Source organism: Oculina patagonica, chromosome 4 (assembly GCF_052425735.1).
Source record: "Oculina patagonica isolate OP01 chromosome 4, crgOcupat, whole genome shotgun sequence".
NCBI classification, from domain to species: domain Eukaryota; kingdom Metazoa; phylum Cnidaria; class Anthozoa; order Scleractinia; family Oculinidae; genus Oculina; species Oculina patagonica.
This window is the reverse complement of record NC_135761.1, coordinates 16,916,328-16,942,516: the sequence shown is the minus strand read 5'-3', so window position 1 is coordinate 16,942,516 and position 26,189 is coordinate 16,916,328. Positions and strand designations below refer to the sequence as shown.

The following is a 26,189-nucleotide window of genomic DNA, read 5'->3' as shown; positions in this document are numbered from 1 at the left end:
GTGCATCACAACAGGAACAAAATGACACCCTTAGTATTGTTGCCATAGCAACTCTTTCAGCTCCAGTCTCTCTCTTTCAAAAAGACAAATATCCCCATATCTGACCTCTAAAGTGAGACAAAGGGTCCTGCTTAGAACAGACATAGTTCCCATATTGCCTTAATTCCCACCATCGGTTTGGCTGCGCTAGATATCGATGGTTCTTGGTTTAAGACAAAAACTGGGAATTTCAGTTTTTATCGGCAAAACTGTTGTCATGGCAACAGCCCTAAGAGTGTCATTTTGTTTCTTTTGTGATGCACATTTGTGGTGCCAAGTTTCAAGAACACTGCTTTAATAGTTTTAGAGATATTGTTTATTCAGTATTTTACCATTTGTTAGAGTAAAATCGTATGACGTCATCACTGATCTAATTTGCATAATACAAAAACGTCAATATCTCTGAAACAAAAAAAAGATATTTCAAAAATAAAAACGCCATTCTACTGAATTTTGAAAGGCCTTTCAAATAAGCAGGAAATATTTTTCATGTCATATACACTTTAAAAACAAAAGAGAACAACAATCGTTGCTATGGTAACATTTGTGACTGAGCGACTAGTAAAAATTAAACTTTGGTCATATTTTATCATTATGGTGTATTTTGGCAAAAAATCGAAGATTGGCTTCCTAGACCATTTTCATTTTCAAAACGACCACCCTAGGGCTAAAAATAACTACATCGAGCCTCCTTAAGGAGGAGGACTCGCCAGACCTAACTTGAGTTTCGCTTCGATTCTTGGTCGCTTCCCCTTTCTCCACCCTCCCCGCCTTCGTGTTTCATCAACTCGATCAAGTAAGTTGTCTGTATTGAATAAAACCTTTCTTTTATTAGTCAACTACTTACACTTTATAGCTTATTTGGCTTTACTTACAATGCACGCACTCTGAAAGAGAAATATCTCCAACTGCAAATCTGATCAAAATTCTACATTTACCCGTGGAAAACGAATAGTCTTTACTTCCTCTCATAGAGGAATAGGCCATAGGCAATTTTTATACAGATGAAACTGATTTTCATATGAATGGTTTCGCACGTAGACTCGTTTTGATACAGAGGCGATGGCCTATTGATGATAAGATGAGGGAAATTTTCGTCGGTTTTCAGGCGGCCATTGCCACCGGTTTCGCGCGAGGAAAAGTGGGGACTGGAGAGTAGCCTATAGGGAATACTCGTGGTTTATACAGCAACAGCGATACACTCTGACACTATGAGATCTGCTGATCTGTACGTTTTCTTACTACAGCTGCAGTAAATTACAATTCTACCTTATCAAGGGAAAAGTATCTCACGCTGCGTAGTCATATATTTTACATTCAAACTAGTCTCAAAGTAAAACTATTAAACCCGCTACAAATGCAGGAGTCTATTATAAATTCCTCACAAAAAAAAAGAGTTTGAGAACTAAAAATCAATTATACAAAGCCATTCAAGGGACTACGTCACGGGAATTTCGCAGATTTTTTGTCTTATAACAGTTCAGAAATTAGTGGTAAGCAACTTAACCCATGAAAACATTATTTTGAACATTTAAAGAAATCAAAATTTGAGGATAGAAATCAGGCTGCCTACGGCTAAAAATATCGATGTTTCTGAGGACGCGAGTAAACAACTGTGAAAAGTTAAGCTTTAACTTTTCAAATAGCAATCCATTTCCATCCGCAGCCAAAGACGGTTTTCAACAGTTTCGGTGCTCTAATATAGCAATTTTTAATAGAAATGAACCATTATTTTTAGGTTTCCTACGACACAAATATAAATTTGGGCTCTTCAAAAATCTGGGAAAATCCACGACAAAGCCCCTTTGAGGGCAAGTATTTAGGGTCTAGGCTGAACACATGAAATGTCACGGAGTTCTTTCGATAGTCTCTGAAAAAACCAAGTCCCTCAGCCGCAGCACTTACTGAAAGCTGAAAGTGAAATAAAAAAAATGGTCAGGTAGTGTTAGTTTTCATTTTAAATAACTTGCACTTGGTAAAACAGTGTCGATAAATGTAGACAAATTACGTTCTCTAGGTAAAAATCTTTGTCAAGTTTGCTGAGTTTTATAAATAAGAAGCTGTGTTGTCCGGCTCAACTCTCTCTAAAAAGCATTCCTTGACGATTTCAGTCCAGTTACGTTTCTAGAGCCCTCGCTGCTTCCTGTTGCTGATAAGTTGAATAGAAGGCTCGGTACGAGGTTGGCGTGAAATTTACTTTTAGCCTCGCTATAGTTCAATATCAGTATAAATATTTCTATGTAAAATTCCAAATCTATAGCGCTGTTTTTGAAACTACGTGTCTGTTAATGCGGATAGCATTTGGAAACTTTTCTCGAAACTTAGTTCCTTGTAATACGATTACACTGCCAAATCGCAAAATTGAAGTCTCGCGAAATAAGCCTCTTTATTTAATTTATTTTTGCGAAATTAAGTTCCTCCGAAAATAAGTAACAATAACGTAGTATGACTTAGTGGTTTAGCTTTCGGTTATTATTATAATATTATAGTTTCAAAAACAGCGCTATATATTTGGAATTTTACATAGAAATATTTATAATGATATTGAACTATAGCTAGGCTAAAAATAAACAAAAATTGTGACAGGTTGGCATGTTCGTTTGCGAAAAAAGCACTAGAAAATCACCATACGTCTCCGAGTTCTCTCTGTCGTATGATTTGGAGAAAGATCTGAAAAGCATAAACACGGTACCAAAAATGCACGACGACTACAAAGGACACAGCGAGGTATTAAATTTCGCGGCCTAAATTTTCGCGAGAACATTTTTATCGAGCGACTTAAATTTTGCGATTTTTTTTTTCATTTTGGTTTATATGTATTTACCTGAATGAAAGGAGGATCCCTATTGCCAAGATGAGGGAGGGGAATGTGATGGCCACTGAAAATAAAGAGAACCAAAAATTAAGTGACTGTGTAAAGAAGTCGTTTTTATTTCTTTCTGTAGCATGAAAAGTTTAACACAATTTAAAGGAACCTTATTATACTAAATATCACAATATAATGCTAAAAGGGGTAAAAAGGATACCGTTTTTGTAAGGTCTGAGAGCCTCAAAACCATACCGTGTCTTGCGACACATACTTATATAACCCATGTGCGAGCACCCACCCTTTCCTCCCTCCCCCTCTCCTCCCCCGGGGGGATTTACGCAGCGCAAGGCAAAACCACGACCGATCAAAGCGCTCTTCTAATCACATGGCCAACACTTTATAAATAGTTTATAGAACTACATCTTACCAGAACTTGAATGACAATACTCAGGACAGTCGTCCGATTTCTTTGTCGTCTTCAACCCCTTGCAGCTCAAACCCTCAGTCTTCACCTTACATGTTCCCACGATATCAAACGGTCCACCGGCTCCCTCGCACTTTTTCGTGCATTCACCCTTTTTTGCTTCCCAATTAAAGGAAACCCCTGCAGAAATAACATCACGAAATTTCTTCAGTTCTAGATAATGGTGAGCAATCAACGACTACGAAAACTGACTTGATTTGTATATCTACAGACTTGGTTATCAATTGCTGTAGCAAAGCTTGTTGATTGAAATTACAGATTGTAGTTTGTATACATGTCCATTTACATTTTTGTTTGAATGTCTCGTAAAAAAGTCAGTTGAGCATGCCACTCCGATGATGGGAATCTCACGGGTTCGATCCAGAAATGCCTGGCAGAGTATACCAATGCAAGTGTCGAATTGTGACCAATAAGGCGATTTTCACTTGTGTCGAAAGCAATTCGCATTTGCTTTGTATTGCATTACTACGCTTAGTAATTGGTTTAAAAAACTCGCGCCTTTTTCTCAACCATTCAGAAGTAAAACCAAAACCAATCGTGACTCGCTTGCGCACGTTTTCACGCGCTTTGTGCCGGCTACATATATTTGCTTCGAGTTTTGATTGGTTCTCATTCTGGATTTCGGTGTCCTTTGTGATTGGCCAGAGTGATTAATTACTTTGGTTTTAGTTTTACGACACTCCATCGAAAATCGCTCCAACAAGGCACTAAAACTTTTGGGGTGTTATTATGCTATAGAACTTTACTCGACTACCAAACTCTCGTGATCTCATTAATTATTCCTATGAAAACCAGCCTGCGCGGTGGCCGGGTGGAATTGCAAATATATAAATCAATTAAGTGTTTACTCACCTACAGCCTCAAATTCAGAACTGCATTTTATGACTGTAAAATTTTCACTGAGCTTGCCAGTTTCCACTTTCTCTTTAAACACGTCTTCAATAAAGTCATCATCATCATCATTAAAAACCAAGCATAATTTCCCTTTCGCGAACAACAGCTTGTCTTTCTCTGTAAACGTTACCTCTGATACCAACACATGGTCGTGTTTTCCAGTGTACAACAAAGTCAGCTGTAAGCACGAACAAATTACAATGTAAGGATTTCATGCCTGCTACATGCACTCAGTTGCGGTTGGCCTTGAAGTTAGCTGGTGTGTTTGACCGACTTTGGGTCAAAGAACCCAAAATTTAATTCGAGCCCGTCCAGTACATTAAGCGGGAGAAGGGGCCCTTACCTTGTATGTAGGTAACAGCTTCCCTGTTCTTTATTTATATCTATAGGTATAATTATGGCAAATGGACAATAGAAAAGTCTTTTGAAATAATGCACTTTTTGACTTGGCAGAGCACACTTCTTTACCACCCAGGAGAGGGACGTTTGTAGCTTTTTGTTAAAAAATCTTTCTTTTGTGTAGGGGGGGGGGGGGGGGGGGGGATTTGTAAACCTCGTTGTGCAAATGCCCAGGGGTTCCCCGGGGTCTGCCCGCTGATAAGTGCATTAGATCGGATAAAAAGCGCGGGAAAACGTCTCAGTAAATAATTTCCCTCAAAGACAAGTCATCAAAAATCAGCTAGCGCACCCTAAACAAAATATTCCTCGTATACTACGCACGCCACCGAACTGTGGAATAGGCCAGAATTTTTATGTCGCTGCTCCACCCACTTTCTTCTACTTCCCTGCCTACTTTCATCTGTAAAATTTTTCGTGTTTTTCGCCTTCCCCCGCTGAAGGAGCCTTTGCGGAAGAGAGTGACTGTGAATTCATCGCCTTGTCGCGTATAATTAACAGCTCGCTGATTACGTCACCATCGTCGTTAAATAAAGCGTCGAAAAAACGATCGGTAGACCGTCACGATGTTTCAAAAGAATGTATGTGACAGTCGTTACGTTTTTGACTTCCGTTTTAGGAATTCTTTGTTCCAAACAGCCAATCGAAAAAAATTGAATTAATTCAAAACTCCTATGTCCCCAGAGCCCTTCGTTTTCTCGTGCCAAGGCCTAGCCTGCTAAGAGAAACGAAAGGGCTATGAGGACGAGAATGGGCGAAAATTCGGTCCCATTCTACACATCGGTGGCGCGCGTAGATTCACGACCTTTTTTCAGCCCCACTAATAATGATTGCTGAAGATCATGATCACTTTGCAGAGACGCATTACAATGAAATTGGTGGTAATCCTGGCGGTAATTGGTGCGGCCGTTTGCTTCACAAACGTGCATGTCCCCAAGGTTTTCACCGCTGTGCTATTCAAGATAGCTTCCCTATTTTTGGTGGTTTATTTCGCATCAAGGATGTTCATTCTGTACAAATAAACCGATTTATATAAAGTGAAAATTTCACGCACGTCCTTCTGTTTAGAGACTATAATTACCTCCTTCATCCAACATTCAAGCCAACAAGGAGCCGGGATGGAAGCCGGGTACGGGGCCTGCCGTTTTTCGTCGTCCGTGTTTAATGTAGAGGCAGGAGAGTTACTACATGTTCATAGATAACCTGCGTAGCAATCGCTTGTTTTTGAAGCGCGAAAAATGAACCGCGAATCATGATCAGGCGAGGATGACCTATTTTTTTATCCGTTCGCGCCTTAACTCTTAACTCTTAACTCTTAACTCTCTTTGCAGTTGTGTGCCTTCCGCGCTTTCGGAAACAAAACGACTGCTACGCACTCAACTCAGCTCATACAATTCTTGTTTTGCAGAAATCTCGATGCCTTTTGACACTTATTATAATAGAAAGCTCGAGTTCTCCAGGTAACGAACTTGACCATCTCGCTAATTTCACCATGCTCTCTACATTTCTGGTATTTATTACATCATAGCCAGCCCTTAAAAGAAGACAGCTGCAAAGGACCTCTAACGTAAGCAGGATAAATTCACTTACCGCAACCGAAAACGCTTTCGTAGCCTGCTTGTATTCGTTTGATGATTTGTTCTTATATTTTTCGTCCCATGTAGTGTTGACTTTAACGCCAAGCTCGGCGCATGCTAAGCAAGAATAAACAAAAGGAATGTAAAACAGCTGTCTAAATCAATGCCAAGCATTGAATACACAATAAAAAAAATGAAATACAGAACATTTTCCTGATTCACAGAAAGCAAAACTGTCATTATAAGCTTGGGAGACAACATCTCATCAACGCTGAGTTGTTTGTATCGCTTCATCCCAAATCTGTAGGAACATGCTTCCCAGGCATTTGCATTCACTTAAAGTGGTTTTCAATGGATTATCGTAAACGAAAACCAAGCAGTTACATACAATAGCCAATCACAACAAATGTAACTGAACACAAGGAACCAATGAAAACATTAAAACGCCGGGCGCCAAGGGCGGGAAAAAACACTCTTGTCCTGGTCGTGGTTTTGGTTTTGCATCTCATTGCATGAGTAAGTGGCGCGTTTTTTTTTGACCAATCACAGTGCATAGTGAAACAAAACCAAAGCAACTGCAGATTACTTTCGATAATCAATTGTAAACCACTCTATTTACCAACATGCTGGATGCCAGAGGATAGGGGCTGCAACAAGCGACTGGCCACCAGCATGGAAAGAATTCGACTTTTGGGCGTGTTCTATTCAAGAAAATCCTGATCGAGCCACATTTTAATTGAAGAAAAGGGGACCCCGTCCAGAACAAGACTGTACTAGGTTATAAATTAAATTAAAGGCGATACATTCAGCAGTGAACACCTGCAAGAGGGTGGTAATGTATATTTCCAGATCACGTTTCACGGAATCATAAAGTTTATTCGCGTTATTTTAAACTCAGTTCACCATCTTTACGGTAATCACAGGTAGTGGGTACAGAATAACTTGATTTCTCTCACACAGATAATTAAAATGGTTCATCCGATCCCGCGGGATCACGACGGTTAAAGAGTCAGGATTCGCGACGAACTGAACAGACATACCACGTTTCACGCCAGAAAATGTCGAATCACGGATCACGAAGTTACCCTTTACCATTCTCTTGCAGCTTTCTACAAAGTTCCCACATAATTTAAAAGATTAAGTTTTTAAATCTTAAAATAATAACTTAACGGTTACAGTTATACAACTAATTGATGATCTGCAGACTGTTGATAGAATCAATTTAAACTACGCTTTGAAAAAACAAATCACAATGTTGCAATCCTTCGTGATTTGCACCCAGAACGTTCTGAGTGTGATAGTACCTTTGCATTCGATGTTGAGGAAAGATTTTTTGAACCTTGAAGCTTTACTCGAATTGATTAAAAGATACCAGTTGGCTAAGGTCATAAAAAATGTGTCTGGCTTCACGACAAATTAATCTCAGTTTAGCTAGGCTCGTGCTTCTGCAGCTGATGATATTGACCCAAAACTGTTACTTACTTTTTTCAGAAGGGCTTGTACTTGGTTTCACTGTTGGTTCGGTTCTTGGTTCGGTTCTTGGTTCGGTTGTTGGAGGGGGTCCGGGAGGGGTAGTTGACTGTGTGGTTGATACTGAGGAATTGGTTGCGTTGGTCTTTACTGTGGGAGTGATTGCGGTGGTGGCTAAAGCATCTGTGATTAAAACAACACCACCTCATCAAATAAAAATAATTAAAAACGGAAATGAGGAATATAGACACTCCAAAGATCCTTTACCCCCCCCCCCCCCCTCTCTCTCTCTCTCTCTCTCTCTCTAGAAGAAAAGTAAGGCACTTTTGTAACGCCATTCTCTATTTATGATAGCTCGAACAATTCTGCACGCAGCGAAGCCATTCAAAGGCTGAAATAACCTTTAACATGTAATTCCAATGCATACAAGTGGTCAGCATATACCACTTCAACATCACTGAATAAGATACTAATATGTAGCTTAGAGGTTACAAATGTGCCCTTTTTCGTGGTAAGCATCCTGTTAAAAGCTTTTAATCTAATTTCTTGGCCGAAATGTAGCTATTGGCTTACCATTTATGTCCCACACCATTCTCTCGATTACCACATTAATTTAAATGTGAGTTATGACGCCCAGAAAAATTCTGCCGTGTAACCGTTTGACTCTTCATGCCAATGAACAGAATCACGGTTCGGAAAAAGCTCATTTCGTGTTTAGTGACTTTGAAAACTTTATTTCATAAAAGCTATTCAACCAAATTTACTCAAACTTTAGCACAATATTAAGTTATGCTTAGGCAATATACCAGAGAAAAATCAAAGGAAACGACGCAGTCCTTTATTTTTTATAAAGATTTGAAGTTACCTATGTCTTAAAAGCGGCAACGTTACGAAAGCTCCCTATTTGCTAGATGTTCCGAATGTCATTATCGGCATATTTTTTTGAGAGATAGGACACAATATTATAATCAAATTAAACACCATCACGAGAGCAACAAGTGACCCAAATTTCATATTTTTCCCTTTCAAGGAAAGGGAGTTAGGGCCACGAAAAGGGTTTTTGAACACCCGCGTAATTGAGCGGTAATGTGGTTAAGTCTCTATGGACGCAAAAAATGACAGTTTGAGTTACTTCATGGGCAAATATCAGTGATGCAAATACATCTTGACATAATTTATAACATAAGCAACTTGCTCCTTGCAACACGCATCACACAGCGTAGATATATTTTAAAAACTACGCACCTAACAATTGCGCATACCGAGGCCCTGAAAAGCACTCTGTAGAATATAAGAGGACTAACAAACCAACTACACAATAATTATTCCAGAAGAGCTTGTGTTGGGAAATAGAAACACAGAACTGTAAAGAAGAAAGGTTATTTCAAACACTGAAAGTCATACCGCTGATAAAGTTGAAAAACCCGGCGCAAAACAAGGAAAAAAGAAAACAATTAAGTTGGCTGATCTACCGCACAAAGCCTTGGGATGTCCTAGCTACCAAGATCTAATATTCGGTGCTACATGTATTGTATCCATATACATAATGACGATTTATTATAAGTTTCCTTCATTTAGCATGACATTTCCTGCTGAGTGAGGCAGAGATCTGCACTTGGTAAAAAAATATACAAACATAGCTATAGCTGTTTTAAAGAGGGCGTTATCTCTGATACCCACACCCTACCTAGACCCTAAAGTTTTAGGTGCGTGGCTAACGTAAGGCATTGCAGGTACTCATTATTGAAAAGATACAAAAATTACGAAATAAATACGTTATCTTTTTAGTAGAATAGTATTAAGCCTAAAAAAGGAAAACTGATTTTTAAACCCTTGGTAGTATTTTGCAAATCTTGACCCGTTACAGTGGTACATGGCAGTGTCTTTGTTTGATGCTTCATTGAGTATTTTGTAGCATTCTGAGTTTATCTTGAACAGGCATAGATAGTATGCCTATAATATATCGTAAAAAATTCTTGTGGTTATTCATCGTGGTAGAGTACAATAATTAAGTGTTTTTCGTTTGTCTCACGACGTAGTCACGTGTGCATGGAGAACGCGACGTTTCGACTGCACCTTGCTAGTCTTCATCAGGCGATAAGGTCGACTGGTTGTGCGTGAACTTATACACGCTGCCGCGCTGTGATTGGTTGGTTTTCTACAGCTGTGATTGGTGCATTTCAATCCTCGCTGTTTCTGTGTGCTGTTGTTCCCTCAGCGGTCCGCTGTCGTACAGTTCTCCTGTTGTTGTGTTTCTTGATCGTGGGCATCCATGCCTCAGGAATTTCAATTCCATTATCCCTGTTGATATTATTAGGGTGAAGTCTTATGTGAATTGCCTCTTTGACCCTGCGTTTGTACCAGTGTGGGTCACGATCAATAAACTTTACCTCATTCCAAAGCGGGTAGTGTCCGGTGTTGTTGGTGTGTTCTGCAACGGCGGAGGTCTGGGTACGGGCAAGTCGGATGTCCCGGTCGTGCTCTTTGATCCTGTCTTGCATAGGTCTTCCCGTCTCGCCGATGTAAACAACGCCATCTTGTTTAGTGGAATCAACAGCGTCTTTCGGCCGTACTAGGTGTGATCGTAGTGTGGTTTCCGACTTGAAAACAGCACGCACGCCTTGTTGTTGTAGGCAGCGGCGAAGTTGTTCGGAAAGACCTTTGAAGTAGGGCAAAACTGCAGTGGATTTTAACTTGGTCGCGGGTTCACTAGTCCCATTGTAGGGCTCAAAACATTGCAAAACTTTGTTGCAAACTATGTGAAAAAGATCATGCGAAAAGGCTATAAGTTCTGTTCGCTGATAAACCCTTATTGTAGTTTTCACGTCTTTTTTTACTCGGTGAAAAACGTAATCAAATTCGGAGCAGTGACCTTTGCTGAGATTTTTTGCCCTTATGAGCAAGCATTCTAAACTTGCTGTGAAGTTTTAGAAATTAATGACGGGAAGAAATTAAGGTGAGGGGCTGCATTTAGTTGCCTTTTTGTCATAAGGTCAAGTTAACCTTTTCGTTACTTAACGCGTTTATATTTTTCTGTCGTTCAGATGTTTTCAGTTTACCAGCTAAATATTGTTCAGCTGGAGCCGTTTTTAGTAACGGGGAAAGGCTCTAAAGAGTTCAAATAGGCAGAAGGCTATGGTAATTACGCGGGTCCACCCCGGGGGGGATACTCCATATAACGGCCTATACGGGGAGGCTCCGCCCGAAAGGGGTACCTTTTTCAGGCTTCAGGTATATAAAAGGGTAGGGATTTCACAAGTTTAGGTATATGAAAGGGTATGAAAATCCGTCATTTAGGTTTTTTAAAAGGCCTGTAATTAAAATATTTCGAACAGACCCACTTTATGACTGTATTATTTTAATTTATTAAGCGCTTCATAAAAATGACAAGAAAACGTCCTGTTCTAGGGCTATGTCACGTCTTTTGGGTATATGAAAGGGGTACCTTTTTCAGTAAAAGGTATACGAAAGGGGTGCAATTTCTGTCAAAATGGTATATAAAAGGGTAAGGGGTAAGAGCTTGGGGCGGAGCCTCCCCGTATAAAACGTTTTTGGGTTCCCCCCGGGGGGTCCACCGTCGTTACCAGACTCTTGGTTTCAACTCTTACCATCAAAATTTAATCAGTTAAAATTTCAGATGAAAGATAGTATAAAAGGGATGTGTGCCAAATTTTGGCAGCGGTTTTATAAGTGGGTGAAACAACTGTTTGTAGTTGTTAGCGTTATTACAAGAGCTTAGCTCAAAATTGCGTTAGTACGTTTAAATTTTGTTAACGTTTCAGTTTAATTTGTTACCATTCCATGGACAACAGGCACTTGAACTTTTCTTTCGAAATAGCAGGTAACTGAAAGTGCTTGGTATTATTCAATGAAAAACTCAATTGTCAAAGTGCAAACCACTGTTATTATTTACTACGTTTATACTATATCTCTTTTTTGATCAAGTAAGATGTAAATTATTAATAAAGTTTTGTACGTTTCGGTTGTGTTAACGAAATAAAATTGCGTCTTTTTCTTCGTGGGAATCATCCCTCCCAAACGATGGAATCTGAAAAAGTATACAAAGAATAGTTAGCGAAAAACAGAAGTCAAACGTGTTTGTTTCTGCTATAATACTACCTATAAACCCCTGTTAGTAGTTACAATTGTGAAGTCAGTTATCTTTCATCGTAGAAAAGGTTTTTTGTAGTCGTTACCAAAGTGCCCTAATTCACGTTACAAAAGTTCCCCATCGTTACAAAAGTTCCCTACACACGTTACAAAAGTTCCCTAAGCACGTTACAAAAGTTCCCTACGTTACAAAAGTTCCCTTTTTTCGTTACAAAAGTTCCCTTTTTACGTTACAAAAGTTCCCTTTCTTCTGGCTCTCTCTCTCTCTCTCTCTCTCCCTCTCTCTCTCTCTCTCTCTCTCTCTCTCTCTCTCTCCATCTCCAAACTGATTGATTTTAAGAACCTATAAGAATGATTTTATAATTAAATTCTTAATGGGCAGGCCAGGCCCTTAAATGGTTTCCATCGACGCTTTGTACTCAAAGAAATTACACTGCCGATATGGATTTCCAGACTCCCCCTCCGGGGGGGGGGGGTATGGCAGGGTATGGCTGGAAGACTGTCGTCGAGTATTTAGATTGTTTTCACTTTCACTACAATAAAGAGCATCATGTCGTCGAAAATCGCGTGCGGGACGCAAGTGACAATGAGCCATATATTATAACTGCAATCGTATTGAAAAGGGTCTTTTTATTGTCCTAACCAGGGTCAGGGTTTCAAACCCCCAGCGGAGCCCCTTTACCTAAACATAAGTCAAGTACCCCCCCCCCCCCCCCCACGGGTTTCAGACATGCAACTGAGAAATATTGTTGGAAATTATTGTCAAGCAAATTTGAATTGAAAGTTGCAAGATGTGACGAGCAAACTGTCAATCAATATTGGAACATTGCGCCGCAACATTGCAAAGTCCCCAACAAAAGAACATCCGGTTTGACTATAAGACTGGGGTATGAACTTTCACATGTGAAAGTTCATACGGCCTCTAATCCTGCACATTCCTCTGGGGAGGGGTATGTACCAATGCGGCCAAATAAACAACTGTTTGCCACGACTTGGTCTTCGATTCACACGACCGTGAACCTTATTCTGCAGATGAACAGTGACTGACTGGTCAGAACGTTAAATTTACTTTGTTTGAACAATTTTTTTCTCACATATTTTTTGTTATCGGGACGATGCCACTGTATACGTCTTGAACGTTTTTCTAGCAAAGGCTTCTTGTCCCTTAACTCGAGGGAGGTTAGGGCTTTCCACAACTTTTTGGCAACTTTTCAGGATTCGAGCAACTTTTTTCCTCTCGAGCAACTTGTTGCATTTTTGGGCAATTTCCAGACCGAAGATCTCCGAAGGTTATCCGAGTGTTGTTCAAAGGCAATACGAACGTTTCCGAAGATTTACGAAGTTTGCCGAAGAATTCCGAGGAACATCTGAAGACGTTTCAACTTTCTGCTCTTTCTGCATTAAAACATTACAAAACTCGTCAGCAAACATGACGTCATCGATATCTTCACGATTTTTCTCGATTCAAGAAATCCTTGTTATTTAACAAATTTTCCCCTTAATATGTTATTAAGACACTTCTTTTGCTGTAAAATTGCATAAAACTGCTTAGAAATCTTACCCTCAAAAGGAAATTAGCATATATTTAGAGAAATTATCTTGATTAGAAGCAGCGTTTTGGATTTTTTGGAGCAACTTTCGAGCAACTTTTATTATCAGAAGCAACTTTTTTGGATTTTTGGAGCAACTTTTGAGCAACTTTTTGAGAAATTACGGGCAACTTTTTGGGAAATCTGGAGCAACTTGTGGAAAGCCCTAAGGGAGGTTTCCTGATTTGAGATTAAGTGTAAACATGCCCCCCCCGTAGGACCTAACCTCGATTTAACGAACCTCTATACAACAAAGTCCTCGGTACAAAGAACAATATTATTCGCCCCAGTAATAGTAAAATACATGGAAAAGAACCCCGATGTAACGAAACGTCTTTACAGCGAAAATATATTGCCAATCTTTTGGGGTCTCGTTTTGACATTCGCAAGCGGCAAGCTCCGGTCGGAGGATGAGACCTGTAATTAAGAGAAGACATCCCCATATACTTGGGCTCGTCCGATAAATAGTAGATATACCATTGACCACAAAAAAAGTAGCCGATACGCGTCAAAAAAAAAAAAAAAAACAGCTGGGGAGCTCAAATATTGCAATTCTTTGGGCGTTTTCAATAAAACAATTATTCCACTCGCGCTTGTTAGATATGAGATAGTTATAGCCAACGAGGCGCGTAGCGCAGAGTTGGCTATGTACCATCTCATATCCAACGCGCGCTGGTGGAATAATTGTTAAATATCCAACACGCGCTCGTGGAATAATTGTTAAATATACAACGGCTTTCCTGAATTCTGATTGGCTGTATTTTCTTTGGCATGGTATAAAAATTAATGGTATTACTTCAACCACATCTTTTTAAATGCCCGCCGCTCAGATACAGCACAGGAAGCTGTTTATTTAAAAGGTGCAGCAATTCGGATCATACGTATATCTATAAATTCATACACACGCCTGAGCCACCTGCTTACTGGTGTCAAATTTTGCTTTCGTTGCCATGGACACAAGCAAGCGGAAACTTCTAATTATCTGGCGGATTTGGAATGAATCCATATTCCTTTTTATGATCGAGTAACAGAAAGTGAAACTGCGAAATAACAAGCCGTTAATCTTTCATATTATCGGTTACTGAAACGAAGCAAAAATGTTGGAGATTAGCTATAGCGTGACTCCTGAACCGAGGGAGTACATCCTTGCTTTTGCCAAACGCAAATTTGCCGCTGGATGGCGTATGCTTTTAATCATTGCCGGTGCCACATAACATTCCCAGCATTATTCAGTCGGGGAATAAGTGCCAGTTTTGGCAATTCTTCGTTGAAGCACTCAAAGAGTCTCCGAATTATGTCATCCAATCAAAAACTAGCGCGAGCGCTCATGAGTGCTCCGAAAGCCGTCACGCGTATAAATACGTCACGTTGCTTAGCAACTTCTGGTCCGAAAACTACGGGCTCAATCACTTCTCGGAGAGGTGATGTCGCCATCAACTGGCACTTGTTCCCCAACTGTATTAATTTGAAACAGAGTGGGTGATAATCATGATGTACAGATACACAACAACCAATCCACCGAACATGCTCAATGTAAATTACTATCAAATAAAGGCTTTTCTATCTTACCTGGCCATAGTACCGTTTTGTTGTCATAACCACGGGCTGTTTGCCGAGGGATCGTCATATTTGCTAGTACATCAGTTGTATCATTATAGGCCCATACTATAGACATCGAATTCCCTTCCTGTGGAACCGATGCACAAAATAATTAAATAATTGTGGACACAATGTATTTATTGTTTACCAGCTATCCCTGACTTAGATCATTCCTTCTATAACACAGCAGCTCAGTTAGTGATTCTTCTCGAAAGTGGAAGTCAGCCGTTTATCTTGTTTTATTAACCTCAAAAAGGCTTCTTTGTTTTCTGAGAGAAACTGGAGCAAAACAGTGTCAGCAACGTCATTACTGTAATCAGAGCGAGAAAAAAAGTCAGCGGAAAATGTCAGGGGATTAACAAAGAATTGTATGTCCCAAACTATGGAACAACAATATTCGCATTGTGTTCTATTGAGTAAGGATGCTCAATAGCAAAGAAAGCGGGATGTAATTGGTGAGCTGTCGACAACCTGAAAGAAGAGAGAATGGAAGGAAAAATTTAAGGAGTGCTAGGACAAAGTAATGTGAGAGAATTGCCGATGGACTTCCCTTCATTGTCGGAAGAAAGATATTTGTCCTAACGGTCTCAACAGCAAGTAAGCAGAAGACAAAAAGCACCGATATTTCTGTGAGGGGTTCGTGCAACTTGAAAACCGGTAACATATTTCACTACACTCTCTAGTCTATTTTGTCAGTGCTGCGACAAGCCCGAGCGCACGCCATAATTGAATTGAAAGTTTGTCTACCCTGCTGCCAACTCATCTTTGATATTCTGAAGCGCAAAGCTAAAACCTGCTACACTACCGATCTTCCCTTTGCATCGCAAACAACATTTAAAAATGGCGTTCCAAACATTTTACCAAGCTCTCACAAAAAATAAGGAAATAGTAGTCGGCCGTTATGAGTGTCAGTAAACAGAACTAGCGTAAAAGCTCAATTAACCCCCCCCCTTTTTTTGAAGCCCCACTCTCTTAAGCCTCCCCCCTCTCTATGAAGTGCACCTCCCTTCCCTATATTGTAAATCATGACACTTTATGAACAAAGAAACAAGAGCTTTTAATAGTCCGGCGGCTTAGCTCGAAATTTTAGTTGAATTGTGCACTTTTTGATACAAGCATGAAACTTGGCACAATGAAAGTGGTCACCAACAGAAATTTTTTCAGATATAGTGCCAAGCCCGAAAAACATCGGTTTCCATGGAAACCTTAATTTATTAACCCTATTCAGACCGGGCTTTTTTGGATCTTTTCAGACCTCCGTAACTTCCAGAATATTTAAGCAATCACAATGAAACTTAGGGACTATATAGTATGTCCAAACACCTATCTTTTGGTATACGTCACGTGGGAAGATGACGTCACATAACGTGACAATTACATCATAATGTCAAAACAGCCGCCATCTTGGATCCGCCATCTTGGATTTCGAATTTTTTCCAAAACGTCATAAAACCGCCCAAAATTACTGCAAAGTACTCAAAATCAATAAAACTGTGCTTAAAAACCGTAAAAGGATGAAAAAAATTGCATTAAAATTATTTTTCATTAATAGAAACACGAAAATTACAAAATTGGGAAAACATGCCTGTCAAAATGCCGTTGCCATGGTGACGTCAAGTTCCTGACACAACAACTTATCCTACCAAATTATTTCCAGATAAATTTTAGATAAATTCGCAAAGTTTGGTAGCGTTTGGTTGAATCTTGAAAAAGTAATAAGCGTTCAAAGTCAGCGCGGGCACTTTCCGCCCCTCCCGGTCTGGATAGGGTTAAAATCAATGAAATTTCGTGAAATATTTGTTTGTCCTGGTTTATAGACAAATACTATTATGCCAGGTAGTAATACCAAGTCGCATGTACAAAAGTTAGAATGAAATGCTGTAATTTAGACTGTTCACAGCCCTATATTTTCCTTTGTTAAGCGATGGCGTGACATCGCTTTATGCCATCGAACGAACGGTTCGGTTTGTCTGTTTGGCCCGATCGAACAGAAAATCAAGTTTAACTTAACAAGAAATCGCCGCGTAAACACAAAAGCAAAATACTTCCGTGCAGTTAGAATGGAACACTACAATGTATAAACAAAAGAGACTAATTATACATGATGGGGTCTATTAGATTTAGTTGACAGAAATTTTTAATTCTTATAATACAAAGGGACACTGTGAGCAAGAGGCCGTTTGACCTTTCTTGCAGCTTAAAAGCTTGCTCGCGCGTATCGTATGTCGTTTATCCGTGATATCACACTACAGTATAACGCAATATTTGTTGAGACAACATAGGGAAATCTAAAAAAAGTATAAAAATATAAAATAAAATATTACTGTTGTTCAATTGAGAAAATCTACGAAGAAAATGTATTATTTGCATCCTTGGTCTGTGAATTCATAACAGCTATACAATCACTAACAAGCTTCTTATGTTTAAAAAATGTAAGCTGCACTTGGATAACAGTTTTTTTCACACACAAGGTGTCAGCTACTTTTATTTACTTTAAGTTTTTACTCAAAATTATGTAAGACCCCTTGTGAAACGCCATCGCTTCTGCATGCATCGCGTGCCATTTATTTCTTCTGTTAGCGAACGGTTCACCGATCGCGAGAGACCTGGACGCTAGCGCAAAACGAAAGACGCGAGGGAGCAGAGAGCGGGGAACGAAAAATCTTTTCCCATGCAATAATTTCCTATTAAATTATTGGTATCAAACAGATGGTAAAAAATCACAATTGTAAGCCTAATTGAAAGCATTCATATCTGTATTTATGAATAAAAATCAACAATAAAAGGTTTATAAAAGTACAAGAAGAAATACTTCGTGGGGAAGGGGCAGGGGGGCCTCTCGGCTGAAAATTTCATTGCTGTTTACTAGCTGAAAATAGGAAATTGGCGTTGGCACTATATCAAGAATTGATTAGTATGCGAATGCTTGTAATCCTGCAAAGTTTGATGCTTGTATCAAAAATCGCACAATTCAGGAGCTAAGCCGCCGGACTATAAGGGTATTCTTCTACCACATTTACTTGTTATTGTTGCTGTTTTGTAAATTGTGTTATCAAACAGCACTAAAACATGAAACATGTCACTTTGTTTCTATTACATGTACGATTTGAAATTAGCCCTCACTCTAATAAGACCCCCTGTATTAAGTTACCCTCAAAACTGAGCTCCTAAAGAGAAACAAGACACTAAATAACGTTAAAGTTTGAAGGATTAAAATTGTTACCTCAACCACAGTATCATTGTTGTCACTGGTGTCTCTTGCGCGATAAAACTCTAACTTTGTTACACTGTTGACCTCACTGCAATCGATCAATATCCAGTCCTGCTTAAGATCCAACTGTGGCTTCATCTGACCAACTGTCAGATAATCCTTATAAAGTAATTGGAATTTGAAATTAGGCTATCGAGTTCGATTTTCGGGGTACATGAATTGGTTTGTACGAAAATGAAAATTGCTCTTATATTTTACAATTTTGTCGCACAAAATTCTTGACCCTTTGACATACTAGTTGGGGAGGGGTTGTGGATGCTAACCCCTATGAGATTTTTTGAGACTTTTGAAATTGATTTTACTTTAGGATGCCAAGACATTAAGTAGCTGTTTTTTATTCCTCGGTGAAATTTTTATGTGAAAGTTGTCTGTAAACGGTTTTTGATGCTTCCTTGGCATTTTACTTGCACAACAACAACAACTATTTTATTTTGTCAAAAAAGACAAAGTATTTTTCAAGGCATGAAATAAACTAACTTAAACAGGCAAAAAAACTACTCAGAAAAGTACTCAGAATCGTTTACGAATAAGGTTTGCAGTATTGTTGCAAAGTGTCTTGTAAACAGCGGAACAACCCCCCACCCCCCCCCCCTCACCCCAATCCTGGAACGGTAGTTGGGGTGTGACCTTGCATGTACACTCGAGGGATAAAATCAAGTAGGAAGGAGAACGACTGCCCATACATTCTTATAAATGATCTAGACTTGCTTCGAGCTTAAAGAACTCCTGAAAACCAAATTATCTTTTTTGGAAAATTTACCATTTGTTTTTTAGGGAAGGTACAAGTTTGTAAGATAAAAAATTGAAGGTGACAAATAAACTTGTAGGTATTTGTGTGTACTTAAAGACACACTCAAATAAACCGATAAATCTCACACATAAACGTGTTACCTTCAAGTAGCATGTTCCATTATTCACTCCTCCAACGGCAACATCGTAAACTGTCATGTTGGTTGTGACATTTTTGGCAAGACCAAATTCTACCCAGCCCGTAGCTTTCACCTCCACTTTAAAATATAACCTGTCCGAGGTTCTATTGATCTTCCAAGACATGTTGTAGTTACCATTGTCGTAAGATCTGAAGTCAGGGAAATGCCATGCTTGAACTAAAAAAAAGAAAAAAAAAGGAAAATCAGACATGGAAGAAATAGCAATTCCAATATGATGATGATGATTATTATTATTATTATTATTATTATTATTATTATTATTATTATTATTATTATTATTATTGAGCATGGAACATTATATTTACACCTTTGATCCTCACCACAACTGGTGGAATGGGAAAGGAATGCTTGAGGTACCATAGTTGATTAGTGGAGCTGATTGCCATCAAGAAAGGAGAGCATTATACAAAAACCATATCATGGATCAGAAGCCGAATTTCATTTGCATTATTGAGATCTGCACTCATTTGTCTTAGAGGCTTCAGGGCAACAAGAAGACCTCAACGAAATATTAAGGACACTGACATTGACGTTGAAACTGTAGAAGGTGACATTTAAGAGTTGCGAGATTTTTATTTATCCATATTTAGACCAACCTCAATTACTGCGTTTGTGTAAACTTAGAGCACAGGCTATCTGGAGGAAAAAAGTTTGTACTCTATATTCCAGTCTTTTATAACACATTAAAAGTGATTTTAAGACGCTTTTCTCGCCTATACAAAGCACATTTTATTGACTTTGTTAACTATAAGGATGCTAGCTGCTTTTTAATCTTTTTATCGACGTTTGTATTTTTTAATCAGTGATTATGTGAAATTCAAGTTATTGTACTTTTATTAAAAAAATTTAAATTATTATTATTATTATTATTGTTGTTGTTGTTGTTGTTGTTGTTGTTGTGGTTGTTGTTGTTATTATTATTATTATTATTTTCATATACAGCTATTTCAATTAACGTTGTCGGGATCAAAGCTTAAAGACAAGAGTGAAAGGCAGTATGGGTAGAAGAAGAGGGCAACTGCACGTGCTGAATACTAAAATATATAATGACATAACAAACGCGAATTTGCACGTTTTCTATTTCTTCAGACATGTGAAACAAGGTGGTTTTAGCCACACTGAATCTAAGGAGAATTTTCAAAACTCAGAACCAAGCGACAGTGAAAGTAAAGCTACAGAAAGGCCTCCTGAGAGGAAAAACAAACTGGTGCATTCTCCACGTGCGATGATGCTTAATGAAGCTTATATGCAAATTTGTAGTGAATACCCAGAACGCCATACGGTCTTGCCTTTTAGCTTTTAGCTTTGACCGACAACGTTTATTGAAATAGCTGTATAAAAATTTATTATTCAATACTCATCAAAATGACCTATGTACAGTGCTTCACTTAAAAAAGAATTAAAACGAAATTATGCGGGGATTCTACATTAAGATCCAAACTTTAAAAGTCGAGGAAAGCTATAGTAAAAGTTTATCACATGTAAAGCTTCGGTTTGTTCTGATCTTCCGTTAACCGCCATTTTTAAGAGTCGAAAAAGCAGTTGCATGAAGCGCGAAGGAGAGCTGATATCAGTAAAATTCTGCCGTAGCAAAATATCAGACGATTTTGTCAACCGTAGATTAAAATATCGAAAAGACAGATGCAGCATTTTAAGACATTCGACCATGCATGTTTTATTTCCGTTGCCATGGACACTAACAAGGAAGCGAAATTCAATGTACTGAATTTCGTTTTAATGCGAACAAAGTAGAAAAGAAAGGCCAGATAAAATGTTGAAATTTCATTTTCGATTCAACCGCAAAAGAAATTGACTTTTGAGAGACCTCCTGATTTGAGATTAAACGTAATTATGCCGCTTTACGGTGGAACCACGATTTAACGAACCCCTATATAACAAAAACCTCGGTGCAATTAAAAATTATCCTGCGAAATCGAGCGGAATATCGCCTGATACTTAAACCCCGTCAACACTGACCCGGGTAAATTTGAAAACGCATCGGCAACCGTCCACACTGAAACGGCGTTTTCGGTCTCCGAAAACGAAGATGGTGATTAGAAAAAAAAGATGGTGATTAGTGTGACTCCTGAACCGGGGAAATTACATCCTTGCTTTAGCCGAACGCGAATGTGCCGCTGCATGTGTTCCTGATAGGGTATGCTTTTAATCATTGCCGGTGCCACTGCCAAAATTTATTTACACGGTGTTAAAGGGGCTATGTCACGGTATTTAAGGTAATTCTACTGATTTATGTTCGTTAATTAAGAGCCTCTAAACTTTAAACTAGCAGAGCAATTTAAGTCTTTTATTGACAAAATAACGTCCACATAACAAACAAGGATGATTTTCGAGCATTGAAGATGACACTTTCATACCAATTGAGATAAACTTGAAAAAGGTCGGGCCGACGTTTTTCAAGTTTACCCAAACGCAATCCGTTTTAATCTTCTGGAATTTTGCCCTTTTTGGCTTCTCTGTGTTTCTTTTGAGTTCTTTTACAGTTTTAAGTCGTTATTATATTGTGATATTTCAGTTAATTCTATGAACAATTGGTCAGTGTCAAAATTGCCTAAAGTGTGTGACATAACCCCTTTAACTTTGCCAGTAGAAACTATATTCTGAATTAAAAGCATTTCGGGTCATATTCATGAGAATGCATCACAATTGCTTTTCGTACGTGGATAAATAAAACAATTTTGTCTTTTGCCCCCACCCCTTTCCCAGCCCCCCCCCCCCCCCCCTGGGCCTAGGTTGTGATATTTATAGTCAGAGCGGGGTTAGAAGCTTTAAAGAACGGTTTCGCTCTCAAAGCAGCACTAAGGAGAAACGAAGGATATTGGAGACGAAAAAAAAAACACGTGGCTTCCTAGCATAATAAATTAATGAAGCAAAGAAAGATCTGACATGTTTGTTTTTAATTGTTTGCCGTAATATCTGGGTTGGCTATTCTGACCCTATTCTCATCACGTTCAACTAGCAACTTAAATTAAGGAGCACTTGGAAAAGTTTCCACTTAAAGCTTCCTGCGAATGTTCCAAGTCGACGAAAGCTGTAGCTAAGGTTTTTGACTCGATTCGTTGTGATCTTCCGTTTCTCTAAAAATATGTCGTTTTATTTTCTCTCAAATGTTAACTAGCTAACGTAAGATAACGTTGCCGATGCGGATATTTCGGTTTTGTGATTTTTTGAAGCATGTCACGTCTACATAAAAATAATTGGAGGCACCTTTCTTTTGAAAGTTATTGTAATTAGGTCACTTTGGGACCGTTTACATGGCAAATTTTCGGTTTGTGAAACCGCGCTGTAAAATCTCAGCCCGGGCAAATGGGTTGAAAAACCTCATGTAATCGCATTCAACTTTAAGCCCGGGCGAAAAAGTGAACTTTGGAATGCACAGTGATGGTTTTCATTGCAATAAAATGGCGGCCACGAGAATCTTTCAGTTTTAACCCGGGTTGAAATTTGCCTGGCAATCACAACAAATCTCCAGCCTGGCAAACCGGGCTCGGCGACATCTTTTTGAATGCCTGCCATTTCAGCGCAGCCGGCGATTCCGGCTTTCATCTGTCGATTCTGTGAAAGTCAGACGCAACATTATACGACAGTTTACCTCAGTTGCCATGGACACTAACAAGGAAACAAGATCAAAAGAACTGAAGTTCGTTTTTAAGCAAGGAACAAAGAAAACAAAAGCTAGTGACGCTTTGAACTTTCATTTTCGATACATCGCGAAAAGATAGAGACCTAGACTGCCTAGAGAACGGGGGATAACGCTTTATTTGAGTTCAACAAGAGCGTGCCGCTTTAAAAGACAAAGATTTTTCGGGATTTCTCTTCTTGGACATCAACATGTAGTTAATAAAATTACTTCAAGTTCATCTTCTCATACGACCGCCGCTTACACTGTTTATTTAAGAAATGCAGTAATCTGAATAACACCTATCAAATTCAGACGTTCGCCCGACTCATCTTCTTACTGGTGACATGTTTAGCTATCGTTGCCATGGACACAAACAGCGAAACTTATATTCAACAAACGGATTTCGAATCCATCTATTTTAATTGTATAATCTAGAAAGAGAAAATAAAAGTACTGCGAGAAATCACGCTATTTAACTTCCACATTATCGGTTGCTGAAAAAGGAGCGAAAAGGTGAAAATAGTAGCGTGACTCTTGAACCGGGGGAGTACATCCTTGCTTTTGCCAAACGCGAATGTGCCGCTGCACAGGGTATTCTTTCAATAATAACCGGCTACCCCTTCCAAAATGTATTTACTTGGCGTTAATTTTGCCAGCAGAATCTATTTCAAAAGGGTTACGATCACATTCATTCGATTGCAATGCGGACCCAATTGATTGTGGAAAATGGAAAGAAGTTTGTCTTTGGCTTCCGCGAAACACATCCCCCCTCCTTGTTTCAAAGCTTCAATGTTAGTCGGAGGGGTTTTTAGACAAAAATAAACGTTTCCCCTCTCAAAGCAACATTAAGGAGAAACGAAAGATGTAAAGACGAATCAAAAACGCGTTGATTCCTTGAATTAATAATAAATTACGAACGCCTTTGAGGCGAACAAAGTGATATGTTTGTTTTAAACTGTTTGCCGTTCGGTCTAAGTTGTCTAGCCTCATCACGTTCAACTAGCATCACCCACAACTAAATCCAGGATTGTTTTGTATATACAGTAAAGCCTGTATATATAAAATCCGCACACTATTTCAGGATAGCTTCAGGAAAACAGTGTTGCGTAAAGAGATAGCCATAACACACTTTAAAAACATAATCTGGCGATGATTTAACACTCGTCTTTCTTCCGTTTAAACCGCCATTTTCGATAAGTCGCCAAAAAAGCATTGCATGGAAGCACTGAAATTGGGGACCACTGGAGGAAAGTGTTTTCCCTACCACCTATTGCGAGGCTTTCACATTAAGATCCAAACCTTACAAGCCGAAGAAAGCTTTAGTTAAGGTTTATCACATGTAAAGCAACGGTTCGTTCGAATCTTCCGTTTCCCAACTGCCATTTTCAAGAGTCGTAAATGTAGTTGCATGAAGCGCTAGGGAAAGCTGAAAACAGTAAAACTCTAGGCCACTAACCTGGAGAGACGAAAACCACCAACAAAAGCACAGTTATCGGTCCTGAAAACATGTTTGGCACAAGTGAAAATTGTCACGAAGTAAGGCGACTGATCATGTACGCAACAGCTAGCGTCTTTAATGAAAACTGAAACTCGAGTTTGACCTCGAGCTCTAATTTATGCTGCTGTCTCAAAGTTCCGTGTTGTTTCTACGTTCTGTGTTTATCCGTTACTATGTAACTTTATCTTGAAATTCGCTGACTTTCTACGATAAATCGTGAGTAGTGTCAGAGGTGAAGCAGAACATTGCAAAGGATCGTTTGTCTTTCTTCTTTTAAAATGATACATAAAACGTCTTAGTGAATTTGGAATAACTTTGCGGCCGTTCGTTCCTTATCAGTAAAACACTCGAATTTCTCAAATTTATATATTTTGTAGCATGAGCCTTTTACATGACATCGAAAAGAAAGTTGCTTTGGGGAACTAGCCAAACGAAATACTGTCATCGGTCATTTACGCAATTCTGACGGATCGGAACTTTCAAGTATAAACCTTAGCGAGCTTAAGCTATACCTTTTCTCGACATGCACGATTTGAATCTATATTCATAATTAGCCGTCTCTAGCTTTTACTTATTTTTCAGACAAATGAACATGAATTTATCACGCATGTCAATGTTTATTAATTAAAGGTCAATATTGCTAACTAAACACAACCCACACGCAAAACAACAGCTGCGCGGGTAAATTAACAAACGCATGTTGCTAGTTTTAACAGTTAACTAACAGCAACTAAGTATATTTCTAAATCGCTAAATCCCACTCTAAATAACAGTTTTATTAGACATAAATAAAAAATGAAAAAAATGCTAGGACGCGAACGTCTTTTAGAAGTGCACCCGAGCACTAAACATGTTGCCACAAGTGCAACACCCGGGGGGGGGGGGGGGTACTCCCCTATATAAGGTATATAGGTATGTGCCGCCCCAAAGGGTATGGTTTTTGAGCCGTTTTGGTCTGAAAACGGGTATAGATTTTGAAAAATTTGGTCTGAAATTGGGTATGGTTACCTGGGGAACGTTCACGAAAGCTTATAAACTTATTTTTCTTCCCAGCAACCGGAGCGAGTAACTGGTGAGAGACAAAGAGAAATAGATAAAATATATCATTTCAGCTAAATTTTACCTATTCATCCTTGTTACGTTGACTTCCGTTCAGCGTTCACTTCAAGGTCAGGTCTGAAAACGGGTATGGATTTTTGAGTCCAGGTCTGAAAACGGGTGTGGAAAATGACATTTTTTGGTCTGAAATTGGGTCACCAAAAATTTCAAGGAGTACCCCCCCGGGGTGCAACACAGGTGGTAATACAACCCGGGGGGGGACTCCCACATGAAACCGACGGGGATGCTCGTCGGAAATTTTCAAAAGAACCCCTAAAAGAGACCAATCTGGGTGTGGCTCAAGCTTTTCTTGACCCCTAAAAGATACCAAAAAACTAAGAATGGAGTTTATATTTGTATATTTCTTCGTGTGTAACCCTAAACGAGACCATTATGGCTAAAAATATTGGGGTTTTCCCCGGAAAACCCTAAGCGAGACCAAAAATCCGAAATTTACACCCCTAAGCGAGACGACGAGCATCCCCGTCACTTTCATATGCGAGTCCCCCCTCCCCGGGTAATACAAATACATCGATGTCGAGTGAGAGGTTGTATGAAAATGTTGCCCGTGTGTTATATACTTGCCTTTAATTTTGAAAAGACTGACAATATTTTCCTGTTACTTGCATAACTTGCCTACTTGTAAACATGTATCTTAAAATTCGACATGACGTTTTAAAATTGATCGATAGTTGTGACTGAAAGCGTTTGAGGTTTTCTATTTACAGAGTAAGGTCCTCTTTACATGAGAGCCGAAATGAGTTT

At 39.1% G+C, this 26,189-nt stretch overlaps 2 protein-coding genes across 2 annotated transcripts in view; both read right to left on the bottom strand.

The window, feature by feature from the left end:
• Positions 1 to 26,189, bottom strand: part of LOC144649770 (uncharacterized) — a 104,131-nt gene that overhangs the window by 39,032 nt on the left and 38,910 nt on the right. The gene's annotated exons all lie outside the window — the stretch shown is intronic.
• LOC144649765 (uncharacterized) lies at positions 850 to 25,191 on the bottom strand. Its single transcript, XM_078509347.1, has 10 exons — positions 24,285 to 25,191; positions 19,130 to 19,344; positions 18,191 to 18,337; positions 14,938 to 15,055; positions 7,682 to 7,852; positions 6,213 to 6,316; positions 4,185 to 4,404; positions 3,276 to 3,452; positions 2,864 to 2,918; positions 850 to 1,950 (listed from the first exon to the last, which is right to left on the bottom strand). Exons 1-10 carry the CDS (start codon positions 24,334 to 24,336, stop codon positions 1,941 to 1,943), a joined length of 1,269 nt encoding a protein of 422 aa, XP_078365473.1. The 5' UTR covers positions 24,337 to 25,191; the 3' UTR covers positions 850 to 1,940.